Raw genomic sequence first — 14,827 nt, forward strand, 5'->3', positions numbered from 1 at the left:
GTTGACATCTAATTGCTAACTGTGAATTTGAGAGTTTGGACGATACCTCCGCTCTCTCCAAATGTACATTTTGTTTATACTGAGAAAGGAAAGTTACATTTAAAGAAGAATAATGCTTGACCAAGTTTCATTCATGTCACAATCTTATGAATTTAACGTAAAAATTGCAGCTGGCAGATATATTCTGGTTCCAGCATGAGCAACAATTATCCGTTTTGTTATTACTTTATTTTTTTTGTCAGTTTTTGATTGTTTTTGATAGCGGCACTTGGATCATAAATTATTAATTTACATGTTTTTCAGCTCTTTTGAGTGAGTGAGTACCAAGAGCTGGCTCACCCCGTTGTTAGCAGCTTACATTTTTGTGTTTGCACCAGTGTGTTTAATGATGTTTGCTCATAATATGCATTGTATTATACACTTTACTTTTATACTCATGACATTCTAAGCTTTTGACCAAGCAATATCTGTTGTTTGTAGAGAAATGGTTAAACTACAGGTGAATTCCCCACCATTTTTTTTACTGTGCTTATACACTACACCTCACTTCAGGGTTTTAATTTCTTTTATACTTTACTTTAGAAAAGGCTTTAATCAGGAGGACTTTTTCCGCATTTTTCTCGACTGAGCCGACAAAAACATCTGCCTCTCTAACAGCTTACCAACACATTCGGACAAGATTTGACTCAGTCTCAGATCTGTAATTGAACATGATGATGCAACCTCAATTTTGAAACACGAGTACAGGTTTTAGTAAATTCATTGAGTCAGGATTTTTAAATTTTTATTGTCAAAATCCTTTGCACTGTTAAGAGTTTGGCTTTACAGTGGTCACTGTTTTTAAGATCAGGGCCCAAGTGTGTTTAAATATTGTTGAATTTCTGATCTGTGACCATTTTGTTTCTTCACTTCAACGGTCTTGTTACCAGATCACTGATCCTACACCAGTATTCCAATGCTTATAAGCTTTATGTACACAGAATCTTTTTATTATTTTTTACTGTATTACTTTTAAAGTTGCAATATGAAATTCTTGTTTATCAGATGAAGAAAAGTAGTAGAGGTGAAAGGCTGTCGGCCCGCCTACTATAATGCATCTGTCTGCAAAAGAAAATGTGTTCTCCCTTATTTTCAAGGTCTCGATCAGTGATGGATAGATGACCCAATAAAACCTGAGAACCGAGAACATAGAAAATTGTTTTGCACTTTATGGTTTTTATGTGAAATGATAGGGGTTTTGTTAAAATTAAGAGTGTTTTCTCCTCAGAATCAGTACAATCACAAGTCACATTGCTCCTTTTTTTTTTTTTTAAATCTAAATTTCATTGGGTCATCTAATCTCAGAGACCTTGAAACATGAGGTATTTTTGTGTTAGGACCAGTTTCTGAAGGATTCCAGCATCATGCCATTATTAGAATTTTTCCATCCATAGGTCCAGTACAATAGAACATAATAGGAATGAATTTATACAAATGTGCTCCAGTTCTCATTTCAGCTCTAAGAAACAAACCTGAGCCACTGGGCTGAGCATGAGGTTTTTCTACTTTGCTGGAATCAAGGAACATGAATTCAGCAATAATCCGTTTCCTTTTACATGTTGGTGGAGCAACTGGATGAATTTGAAAGTGTTCCTTTTTTTTCATTTTTAAAATCCAGAATATCATGTAAAGGATACATCATGCCAATTAAACTCCATTTCTGAATGCATTTGCATTGTTTGAATTGTCATTTTTGGGATACAGAAAAATCACCACAGTTGATGTAGCCGATAGCAACACATTCGCACGATTTAGACTGTTACTGCAGACTATTACCACTATAGTAGAATCTTTTGCCAATGCCTGTTTTTTCATAGAGGCACTTATGCAGTATTTGCACCCCTTTGTCAGCTGAATCCGAGCTTATCGCCAAAAAGGTATATGCAATCAGCCTTGCTTCACACATTTTGTTGCCCTGTAGATTAAGTACTGCATTCCATATTTTGCGTATTGTCCTGGAAGGCCTGTATTCTTGTAGATAATGGTGTGTTCAGGTGAAACGCATCCAAGCTCATACCGTGAGAGAATTCCTCATGAATGCAATAGTATTGTGAACGCATGCACAAGAGGTGGGGCCTACAGCATTTTCAGCTGAGGGAGAATCAACACCAACTGCAAATAAGCAGCCATTTAAATAATAAAACTCACACTACTGTGTGTATGTGACACTAAAAACTTGTTACTGCTAGTTCCACAGGAGATTGTCTATACCTGCTCCAACAGGAAAAGGAATTTGTTGTCTGAGATACTGCACATATTCTCATCTTTACGAATAAATTCACTGGTTTAAAGTCTGTGTTAAGACAGTAGTCAGGTGTCCATGTGCTCATTGAAACAAGTTTTGCTGAGGAAGAGATATTTTAATGACCAGCATGAACAGGAGGAATGACGACAGTGAGCAAAAACTTGCTTCATGTAGATATTGACCTGTGTATTGTTTTAAGAGGAACCCACCCTTTAATTATAGTCTCAATTCATGCACTTTATTATCAACTCCCGTGTATATGTCGAAAGAGCACTTTCCACAATAAAACGACACTGATAAACTTCTCCTGAACTCATACGCAAAGGCTGAGACTGACCTTGGTCTGAAACTGTAGCATAAAATTTATTTAAGTTTGGCAACAGGTGCAGACTGACAGGGCGATACTCAGCACTACACAGTGTCCTCAGACTGTTTTATTCACCGTATAAATGTGATTAACTGTGATATTAAAAAAAGTTTGGACGTACAATCTGCATTTCTTGTTTTTCTAACCTACCAGAGATGGAATTATAGATGTGTTTTACTGCTGTGTTAACAGATAACAGACTTTTTTTTGTTTCTAGCTTACGGTGAGCCAATAAATCAGTTTGAAGGAAAAATATCTCATGTGGTGGGCCTTACCTTTGCGTTGACATTTAGACCACAAGTTACGACCTTGTTCAACACAATGAAACTTTTAATGTCAGCTATCTTCCAAAAGTTGCATTACCTTGCACTACATCAGCAGCCATAAAAGTCAGTGTGCAAATGCTCTGGAATTCAACTTAGAAATAATAATAATAATAATAGGAACCAAAACGTGCAATGTGACATAGTGTCTTGTAACCTCTTTGGCTTCAGCAAATTTAGAAAGAGGGTGACCTAGAAGAAAAAAAAAAAAGCAAAACCAGCGGCCTTCCTCTGGCTCAGGGTCGCTGTGTCCTCAAAGGGAGAAGGTTTAGGTCAAGCCTTGCGGTTTGCTCCACTAGATGGCGAGAAATACAACAGAATGATATCATGCCGACTGAAGCCGGGCTGTGCGGCCTTGTGAAATGGCGTCCTGATGAGATGGTGCTGAAGTTATTTGCCCAGTCACCACTAGTCCAAAATAAATAGACCTGCAACGAAGCTTTATTTTGGCATGCAGAGGAATGTTATTGAGGGGGGGGGGGGGTAGCCGCACTGTGGGAAACTTCCAGCGAGTGGAGCCCCGATAAATGAACATTTTCTATAGTATTCAACAGTTGCTAACTTTATGCTGTGTGCGCACGAGCTGCACTACACTGAGTGTTATGGTGGTAGCTCACACACAGCCGGTGGTGATAACACCACAGCACATAAGAGGACGTACTTCTGTAGCCGTACACCAAACATTTTATACGAGCTATGTTTACGCCTCTCATCTGTTCACCGCCTCACTTGACTGAAACCGGAGAAAAGCATCATGGGAAATGTATTGGCGGCTTCGTTCCCTCCCCTGCGGGACGCTTTGCCGGCACAATACACTTCCCACCATGCACTGCGTTGTTGTTAGCGGCCCCATCTTGTGTCCTCCTCATGAATATATATCAGGCAGCATTTGCGTAGGAGGTCGGCCGACGTTCATTTCATATTCCAGCACTGTATTTTGGTCTAAATGGGACGCACAGTCACGTCTCCGCCCTGATCTGTCCCCGCGCGCCCAGCCTCTTCCCAGCGAACTGAATCGGTGAAATGTTTTTTTTGGAGCAGCGGAGGAGACTCCGACGGGGAAAGGAAGGCGAGAAGTGAATGACTACTAGCGGAATAAGTCAGAAACACCGCCCAGCTGGCGGACATTTACCACGGTGGGCACGTTTTCAGGCTTTTAAATGTAGAGGCTGTAGGTGTAACCAAGCGCGCACCGTTATTTATTTAGAGTGGGGGACTTTTCATTGGCAGAGATGGAAAGTGTGCAGGCTGTCGCTGAGGATGGCGCGTCGGATGGAGGCGCGACCAAGTTAATGAAGAAGCCCAGCGGACTGTCTGTCGCCCGGGGGACTCCAGCGGATGATGGCGGTGGACATTTGGCACCCTCCCGCGTAGAGGCGAAGAACGGGAATAGCCTTTCTCATTCCGCCTCTACAGTGGGATCTAGTGCGTCAAACCGAACTGCGGCGGCTAATGGCCGGGGCTCATCTAGCAACTCCAGCTCCCTCCTGTTGAGACGGAGGCGCTTGAAGAGGAACCTCTCCGCCGCAGCTGCAGCCACCGCCACCTCAGCTGTCAACGCCGCCTGCGGCGCCAAGATGAACTCGGCCCTGTCCTCTGCGTCTTTGCATACTCGGAGTCTGGATAGGAAGACTCTGCTCAAGCACCGACAGAACATGCAGCTGCAGCCCGCCGATCGCGAGTGGGTGAGAGCAGATCTCCACCGGGGCTCCATACATGTCCACGACAGACTGACGCCCTCATATCCCAGACCGGTCCTTTGCACTATGGACACCACAGCCGGCGAGGTGGCGCTCCGCCTGAGTAAACTCTGCAGTAAGTCTAGCTCCGTTATGCGCATTTTTTGTAAAGACAACCCCAAGACTGACCAAAATGGCAACTGCAATGTGAAGTATGAATATAATGATAACCCGTGCAAGGTGAACGACGACTCGAGTATAAAATGCAACCACCTGACTCCCCTGGAGCCCCCAGAATTAAGGGGCCATCCGAGTGACAGGTTGAGACTGTTGCTCATGGAGAATGCAGACGAGAGGCAAAAGCAACAGGACGTTGATGGCAAACTTTTCACCCCAGAGTCAGAGTCGCAAGACAACATAACCTGTTCGCTGTCAGATTTAAATTCGAACTCCAACATGGATACCCCCAATGATGATGACTCAGAGCACAGGAACGGTGTGGACAGCTACGGATTAAATTCTGGCTCAGATGTGGAGAGCAGTGCGTTTGATGACCTGAGCTCGGGGGCCCGGCTCAGCGAGCACAGGGACTCCCTCAGCGATGACATGGTCCTGGGCACGGAGGCGTCCATCCTCAGCCCCTCGTTTGACAGTGCCACGGAGGGCCACGACATGTACGGCAGCTCCTCTGACGAACTGGAGCTCGACTGTCCTGCGTCGAGCGCCAGCATGGACCCCATCGGCCAACATCACACCAATGGGATCAGCGCTGTCACTGCCAACTACAAGCAGTGCGACATAGAGCATTTAAACAACATGACAAACAATATGGGGCCAGATAGCAGACTCAACCCACACAGTCTGGGCAGCCTGCCACCCAGCAGTAGTGCCGGCTCATTGTCAAGGGCCTGTTCTACAGGTAATACACCTGACATCCAAGATCCAGACTGTGGCCAAGTTGCTGTAAAATCAGGGCTGACAGCAGATCACAATGGAGATTCCTACGATTCCAGCCCCACGCTGTATGTTCAGCTGCACGGTGAAGCTGTCAGGAGGCTTAGCCCAGATGAGAGGCCTCTGCAGATACAGAATGACTTTCTTTTTAAGCTTGGATTTAAGGACCCGTGGAGAGTTCAAGAGGAAGGGCTTAACACAGAAATTGGCTCCTTGTTACGTTTCTATGCAGGTAAGTTAAACGATGCATTCGGATTTAATCACATTCTCCCGTGATCAGCTTTTTCTTCATTCTGGGGCCCTGGAGACCTTCTCTTTTGCACACCATGTAGCGTGGACTGCACATCCTTAGTGTTATAGTGTTGTAACAGGTTGTCAGCCTGTATCACAAAATGAGGCAGGTGCATTCATGCAGGTTTATGTTATGACATTGTGCTAATAGAGCAAAGCCTTTTTTTGCTGAGGCAAAGTCTATTTTTCAGAGGAGGGTACTGCATATTTCTTTATTTAGGTGCTTGCAGTTAGTAGCACAAGCTCAGTCTAAATTTTTAAATTCTGGGAGGACTGAAAAGAGCGGGCCCATGTGTTCTTGATATTCTTGTCATTCGTTGTTTGTGATTGCTGGCAGACAAGATGAGTGCAGCCCAAGTCCTTTGCTGATAACTGCAGCCATAATTTGGAGGGTTATTATTGAAAGTTAGCCAAAACGTGTTTCCCAGTGATGGTTTACCTTGTTCAGGTTTAACTGTGTGCTGGTATGAATAAGTCAGAGTGAGGACACGGCCCGAAGGCTACTGGTTTGTCAGAATTACCTTGCCTCAGGGACTTCCTTTAAATTTTCAGGTCTGTTTTTTTTTCTTTTTTGTTTCTTCCATCCTAGACTGTCTTTGTTGGACCGTAGCGGCACACTGTGCTCCCATGGACATGCATGACATCGCCACAAAGCCATCACCACAACTTATGGTGCTCAGACATGGGGCCCTTTCCGGCTTTTGCCCCATTATCATCCTAATGAAAAGCTTGAATGCCTTTGTGGTTGGATGGAGAGTAGGGGTGGGAGCGGTATGGCTGAGAGGACCATAAACCCTCTCTGTGGACCCAGTGAATTCTGGTCATTGAGATGCTGCACAGTGCCTGTCCTATTGGCATCCAGCGCGGCTGCTGTCACACTAACTAACTGCCTGCCAAGCTGGGTTAACGTGCTCCTCCAAAGCTCAGGAAGCCCTTTTCTTCATGCCACTGCCTCCACCACTGCTCCTATTGCAGTAGCTGCTGAGGGAAGTGAAATAGGGGGTGGCGGTGTTACTGAGTGTCTGGTGAGGACAGCTGAGAGGAAAATGTTTGTTGGGTCTGAAGTATGGACAAGAGAAGCCCTAATACTCTCTTGCTTCCTGTCCCGAGAGGCTGTTGAACCAGAGGCCGCTCAATACAAAGCTGAAAATGAACACATGTGCTCCTGTTCACGTTCACAGTCACATGCTCTTTATGCCCTTTTGTGCTCTTGAATCCTGGTTTGCTGGAGGTAGAATGATTTCATTTAGATAGCATCATATGGCATGCACACTGGGGCTCATGTGGATGGATGTGCATTTAGGGAAAACACATTAATCCTACACGCGCCTGTGCAGTCAGCTGAGCTCAACCAGCAGCAGTAGCAGCAGCCGCTAAAGGCGGGCAGGAGTATCCCTGATGGCCCTCTGAGGGCGACGCCTCCACATCCCATGTGAGACAGCTTAACTGTGGTCACCTGAGCTCTCCCTCCACCCCCACCCTCCCTACACACACACACACACACGCACAGCCAGTAACACCACTGAGCACCCAGGCTGCGGTCTACACAAAAAGCCCAATTCTCATTCAGCCACATAGAGAAGGACACTGAAGAGCACTTTCATACACGCACACAGATGCGTGCACTGTAGAGAGAAAACGGCACTGTTGCTCTTTTGACATGTCTGGCCTGCTCTTCCGCTGTTTCTTTAAGCGATGGAAGCATGTGAGGAATGTACGCTGGCTCGCCTAGAATGTTGGGCACGTCGGCTGAGGAAGTGGACCGAAGGGGTTGTGTGGGAGGGGGGGACAGGGCGTACAAGGGGATGCCGTGCTGACACATGTTGAGCTGACTTTGAATGGTTGTCCTTCCCAGATAGTGGAGATAGTGGGCCAGTCTCAGCTGACTTGCTGGCTGACTCTCAGGCGCAGCTGCCACAACTGTAGACTTCAGCCACACTGAGGGCCTTTTTGTCTGCATGCCTGTGCACGCAGAGCACCCTTTGATACAGGAAGTCCAGTATCTAAACACTGTGTTATTATTCAGCTCCTCAATAAATGTACTGTGCAATTTTAATGCTAAATATAACTTGGATATTAAGAATATGAGCCAGTAAACTGAACTGTATCTTCAACAACAGCGACAGATGAGGCACTCAGCGTGATTAGGGGAGTAGGAGAATGATGGGAAGGCGCTGTTTAAGTGGAGGAGTTGCCATGGTGCATCTCTCCAGGTCCTTTGGACAATGCTGCGCCCAGTTTGACTTTGAAGGGTTCAGGTCATGCTATGTGTGCACAGACTCCGCCGTGGCCAGATGAGAGAACTCACTTTGCCCTGCTAGACACACAAACACACACACACATACACATGTACAGAGGGCTGCCTAGATCAAAGGGCCGCTGTCCTCTTTGGCAGGCTGACGAGTGATCCTTTCAGAGCTGCCCACACAGGAGCCTCTTGTAATGCCGAGCCAGCTTTATTAGAGTTTGAGCACAAGGGAAAAGAGTAAAAAAACATACACAGACTCATATAATCAATACGTGCACATTCTGTTGCTGAGAGGCCTAAAATGCCACAGCTCTAAATAAAAGTACACTTCCTCAAGAGAGTTAGGCTGAACAATTCTTTTTTTAACCGTACACTTGAGTCATAGCCATGTTTCAGGTAAAAGTGTAGGGTTCAGGTCAGTGTCGCTTAGTAATAGTGCTTCTGCTCTGAGGACAGGAGATCCTCAGCCCAATAAGTAATGAAACTCCCCCTGCATGGATGGCTGTGGTCCCTTACACAGAGTCTGTGTGTGTGTGTGTGTGTGTGTGTGTGTGTGTGTGGAAGAGAAAAGGAAATGGCATACTGAACCCTAACACACACTGGCACAGGGTTTCCCTAGAGGCGGAGGACCCAGAGTTCTTAACCAAACCAAAGCAGCACATTGAATTATTTAGATTCATTAGCCTACTCAGCTTTGCAAACACTCTCATCTCTGCATTTCAGCGTACCCACTGCGTTTTGTGAGCTTTCTACTTACCCTATTAAAGTTGAAATGTTTGCTTTTTAAAAGCAGTTTCTTGTAAATCTAAAGTGGTGTTAAGATTTGGCCTGCTTTATGAGCAAAATTAATGACCACTGGCATATAGTGGCCCAGAAACTATCGAGGTATTAAGTCTTTCCAGCTCCATGCAGGTTTATGGCTCTAGCTTCTGTGAAACATAGTCATGGTCCAAAACAGTTTCACCATGCTGCACCCAATTTTCAGGTAATTCCCATGTTGTGTTCAGCGTCTGCCAGCAAGGTGAACTTGACAGAAAGAACTGTTCATGCAGAACTGATAAAAGCAGATATATCTAATGAAATGTTGCCGATAATGGCTCTGCTTTACAAAATAAAAGTGTCAAATGCACCTGCTTATAGGCTTTTATAGCACATTACACATTCAAAGTAAAAATTTGATAGAACACAAATGTTGCGATCAGGATTAGTATTGGTTAGTATTTTGCAGTTTCTCAAGATAACTTTGTGTAATGTGCCTTTGTTATTGCATGTTTTTAATATGAAGTTTTCTCTACAATAATTCTCAAAACAAATTGCAATTTCATGCTCATTGCCTCACTGTTATTGAGGTGCTTATTTACAAAATTCAAATAATATCCTACTATATTTACTATTTTTATTGCTTTGGGGGCCTAGCTGCAACTCTAATGGAACAGCATGTTTGTCATCACCTCGTTTAACTCTACAGCATCTTCATATGATAGATCACCTTTTTAAGAGCAGTGTGTTAATATTGGAAGAAAGAAAAAAAAAACATCCTTTAAATTTGTTCGAGTTGTATTTGTTTTGCCTCTTGCTAATGTTTTTGTGCTTTTCTTTAGATTTGCTCGTTTCTCACAAGAGCTGCCTGCTTCTCCAACTTGCTCAATAGATGACCTCAGGGCTATCAGTGGAGTTAAAAATAAAATAACTCTCAGCAGTCAGTAAGGACACAAATAGAAACCCACTGTATACATTTGTGGTTGATAGATTTGTGGCTTTAAATTGCTACCATTCAAATACAAGTTTTAATCAATGTTATAAGCAATAAGATAAAAGCACTTGACTTATAACCAGAAATAAATTTCAACAGAGGCAAGTGTAATGGAAGCAGCTTGACTCCTGCTGATATGTCTATATTCCATGTAGACACAAGATGTTAACATTTTAAGACGACAGTGATGGTTCAATTACTATAAAAGCTTCGAGGAATCTCAAATCAGGACTGTATCTTTCCACTCTAACCTCTCTGAGGAGGCGGCGGCTGGTGACGTGATGACTTAAAGGACTCTGCGGGGTTTAAAGGCTTAATGAAGCTCCCAGCTTTCTCCAGCAGGCTGTGGCAGCTATTAAGCGGAGAACCACTCACTCTCTTGCGTCTTCTCTATGCCACGTCGCTCTCTCCGTACAGTCAGCGCGCCAGATTGCTCCCACACTCGCGCTCGCAACCTCTATGAAAGTATTTTCAAAGGCAGGAGACCAGTTTGCGCAGATTTGGTCATTGTTTTTACGATTGGTCACTGGTTATCCTCATAACGATATGAGAATCCCTCGCAGTGCTTTAGTTTGAATGAATTTTACTATTCAAATGATTCTTTACTGGTCACCAGGGATTTGAGAATTGCAATTTCAAGTATCAGTTTCGCTTAACATCTATAAAACATGACATAGTTTACCAAAACTACAGCGTGCAAACACTCCTGGGAGGACTTAGCAGAAGTGAGGCACTAGGCTGCCTCATCCTTTCCCACATCCATGTCCTGGCCTGACAGCTAATGGTCTTTCTAAATGGCCTATTGCTGAGTCATTATGTAATTGTGTAATCAGATTTCACACGTTCCAGAGCTCAAATCCAATACGCATGTGTCGGTGTGCACTGAGGTTCTTGCGTTCTCTGGTGTTCACTCGGGTGCGTGTGCCCAAGATACAAGCGAGCAACCAAAGAATAGATTTATGTATTTCATGCCTCTTCACGTGTGAGCCTCACGTGTAGAAGTGGTCTTAAATGAAATGTGGCCGCACAGCCTGAGTGTGGAGCTGGATGTGCGTATCTTGTAGGATTCACAAGCGTGCGTGTCTACTGAGGCAGACATGGAGAGGATGGTGGTGTCAGCTTGTAACAGTTAAAGCCAGGGGAACTGTTTTCTGTCTAATATAGATTGCCTTCTTGGCTGACATCCTCCCACCCTCCTCTCACGCCGAATCTTCCTCCCTCTCTCAATTTCTCTCATGATCGATCTCCCTCCCTTTCCTCCCGCTATCTTTCCTCGCATCTCCTCCTCCCTCACACCATCTGACAGTTTCCATTTATCATCCCATATCTCTTTATTTCACTCTAGCTTATTGCTTTTCACTCCAAGAATTACTGGTCACCCTCATAATTGTCTTTAAAAAGTATTAATTCAAACTAAGAGCTCAGGTAAGTATTTCGACAGTTAAAAGGGCTCTTCCTCACTATCACCTCTGTATGTGTGTGTGTGTGTATGCATGCTTTGACGTACAGTTGTGTTTAGTTCCAGCCCCCCGTGGAAATAATTAAAAAAAAAACATTCAAATTCACATTGTTTTGTGGTATGCAGCCAAATCTAGGCTGAACAATGTCATGCTGATGTGTCACTGTTGTCTGCCTGACGGCACATTCTGAGATAGGGAATTGGGAACGGGGGCAGGGAAGGGCAGCAGCTTTTCCTTCCTTATGGGAGCATCCTGGCCTCTCAGCTGTCTGTCAAACTGCCCATGCTGAATGCCCCCCCAGAAACCTCGGAGGGTTGGAGTAGGTGGTGTTCATGAGGAAAGGCAGTGAAAAGGTTCTCCCTTCAGCGGGGTCATGGAGTAGGCTGACTGTCCCAGAGTGGAGCACTAGTCCCTGCCCTGACCACATGCTTGGGGAGGGAGGGGGGGATTAGAGGCAGGCCAGCAGGGGCTCGCTCTCTGCAGCTTTGATCAGCAGCAGTACAGCCTAATACCAGGCAACATCTGCAACTCTCAGCATTAAAGAGGCCCAAAAATTCCGATTAGGGAACACATGGCCTGCTTGCCTGCTAGTGTACAGGACAGAACTGTGTCAATTCCTGGATGGGAGGGTTTTAAATGCCACGGCTCCAGTGGTGCTCACACTCATTTGTTTTACAAAGCGTGAGTCTCTAGAGAGAGGATCTTGCATTGTGTTTAGAATTCCAATTTCGTAGTGTTTCATTTTCTTTGATGCACATTTAGTGATTACAAAAGGATAGAATCAGTTTTATTAGATTTCTTGTTTAACAGAGACACCTTCCTGCACTGCAGAAACAAAGGTCTAAGTAGATTGAGTGTTCGGCCAATAGCATTGTGCAAATGGATTTCAGAGCGTTACCAAACAGTCCAAATCTTTGCTTGTGTCATCTGGACACAGCTAGATAAGGTGTGTTTTGGTGGAGCTGTGCTCGTTTCTGTGGCCTGTGCTCTAATAGAAAGGGGCAGAGTTGTTGATATGGAGTGACCTAGTTTAAAGTTCAGAAATGCTGAAGCACAAGAATGATACTTCCTCATTGGCAAGTATGTCTTTTAAGGGAGAGGCTTTGAAAAAGAACAGAGGGAGACAGCCACAACTCCACATGCCCTGCTCTTGTACATAGATGTACAAGAGCAACCTTGCACAGTTCACGATACTGTGGTTAATGTACTACCAGTATACGTAGATCCTGGAGGTATATCCAGAGCCCATCATTCTTGTAGGTGGTGTAATTCCAAAAAAATCAAACACTAAGTCAACACACACATGTAAACATGCAACACATTTTTGAGTCTGTGGCTGTTGATCCTGCTTTGGCAGTGCAGGAAGAAGTATTCAGATCATTTGCTTATCTGAAGGAAGCAATGTCACAATGTCAGCTCACTGGTTACTGGTTTGGTTTTCCAGTCCCCAACTTTAATCTTTTGATTCACTCTCATTGCTCTTGTAGCAATGCTTTTTGGTCGCAGGGGGCGTTTGGCAAAATGCTCGAAAAACCCTCTGTACGCTACCTTCACATCATCAACAGGAGAGGAGCAGCTGGTAGTAACAGAGATGAGCATTTAGCACCTCAAGAGAAATTTCCCTCATGAGTTGGTGAAGAGCAAAACAGAACTTAAGTGACAGTGAACATTGGACCTACTTTCATCAGGTGTCCAGAAATGAATGCTAATGTTCCTCCATATCTGGTGGATGTGCGAATAGTAATGCTTTTAAAGTTTGCCATGTCAACCATAAAGGTTAATATGTCATCGTTATGTTCACAGCTTGTTCGCACTGACCGCAAGTCACCAAACAATCAGTCATTGAAGGTTTAAAGTATCAAATGTAAAATTACAGATAGTCCCTTGCAGCAAGTTATGGATTACAAATGGATTATTATTAGAGATGCGTTCATGTGTTGGCAACTTTTATTGTCGCTAAGTTTTGAGTTAAAGTACTTTCTATCACTGTGTATTGGAATCCATTTTATTGAGGTATTTACTCTCCAAAACTGAACATATTTCTCAAAAGGCAAACCAATACCCCCCAAAAAACATTATAAGCGTCATAAAAGTCCAGTTTTCGGTCCAGAGAGACCTGTGGAGACATCACTGCATGTCTCCATGTCACTGCCATTCTCAAGCAATAACATGGCAATTTGCTCGTCTCTCGCTGAAAGCTGCTGTCACCTGCTGCACCAGGAAGTTACTTCTCACTCTCTCTCCTTGTTTCCTCCTCCTTTGCTATTTTATTTTATTTTCCTTGCAAATGCTTATTCTTTGCTGGTCAGTCTTATTCTGTCACAACTTCCTGTTTCGTTTGCGGTGTCTCGCAGAAGTACAGTTGTTTCGCCTTCCACTCATTTCTTTTCTATCTCTCACTGCCTCCCAGTCCTTCTGGTGAAAGACTTCCCCTCTTTATTTCTTTTTTTTTTCTCTCACTACCCCCCCACCCCCCACCCACTCTCTCTCTCACTGCCCTCCAGCCCCCCCAGCGCCCCCTCCCCACCCCCCTCTCACTCAGTGCCACTGTGTTCACATGGCCCCTGCATGTGACATGAAGCTGAGCCAAAACACCCCGGATGCCCGCTTCAGCCCTCCACTGTTCCAGACCTTGTTAAATTTTAAACAAAACAAAAGAAAAGGGAAAGGAGGGAGGGCAGAGAAGGAGAAGAAAGAGAAAAGTGAGCACGTGGGGCCGGGGGAATGTGCAACAACATCACAATCTCATTCATTCACTCGTCCTGTCCCTGTGCATCATCAGGAGAGAGCAGCCCTTTAATTCGTCGTTCGCTCTTCTTGTGTGAAAGCCTTCCTCTCTGTCTCTCCTTCCCCTCTCTGCTCTGAACTAGACTGATTGTAGCTTTAACCACAGATCTGGGGTCTGATTACTTTGTGGTCTGTCCTTTCTGTGGGATTAAAGAACAACTGACTCTGTAGTCTGCTGTCTTCATGGACAACTTCCTTCTCAATTACCCCAAGGCAACTGCTGCCCATCAGAAGCATTTTTAATACTTTACAGAATAAGAGAATAGGTGGACTAGAAATAATAACAGTCGCTGTTTACCTTTATTATTGCTTGTGCTCTTCCCTTGTATGAATCTCCCTTATTACTCTCCTGTTTTTTTTACTATCAAAGGAATGCCACAGCATGGCAGGCTTTAATATAAAGTCTCTCAGACCAGCTTGGATGCCTGAACATCCCAGTGGCTCGCTGCCATATTTAGCTAAGCTATGAGAGTCCTTCATAGCCTCTGATAATGAATGGCATTAGAGGTTAAGTACAAACAATAATAACAATGTGCTTATCTGCGTGTCAGTGGTCTCCCCTCAGGGAAAACTTGGAAACTGAAAGTGGTTTGACTGCCATTCATTGTGGATTAGTGGCTAATAATTCCAATCAGCGATACAAATTGTGTCATTGTCACCACACGCTGCTCACATAAAGAC

The 14,827-nt window shown here is 44.4% G+C and overlaps 1 protein-coding gene across 1 annotated transcript in view; it reads left to right on the top strand.

Moving 5' to 3' along the window:
* Positions 1-3,934: 3,934 nt before the first annotated feature.
* The window catches only part of phlpp1 (PH domain and leucine rich repeat protein phosphatase 1), a 42,815-nt gene continuing 31,922 nt past the window's right edge, over positions 3,935-14,827 (top strand). The window contains exon 1 of the mRNA XM_070844463.1: positions 3,935-5,839. Within this exon, the coding sequence (XP_070700564.1) occupies positions 4,207-5,839 (1,633 nt within the window). The 5' untranslated portion in view covers positions 3,935-4,206. The remainder of the gene's footprint in view (positions 5,840-14,827) is intronic.

Source organism: Pempheris klunzingeri, chromosome 15, assembly GCF_042242105.1.
Source record: "Pempheris klunzingeri isolate RE-2024b chromosome 15, fPemKlu1.hap1, whole genome shotgun sequence".
Lineage (NCBI taxonomy): Eukaryota > Metazoa > Chordata > Actinopteri > Acropomatiformes > Pempheridae > Pempheris > Pempheris klunzingeri.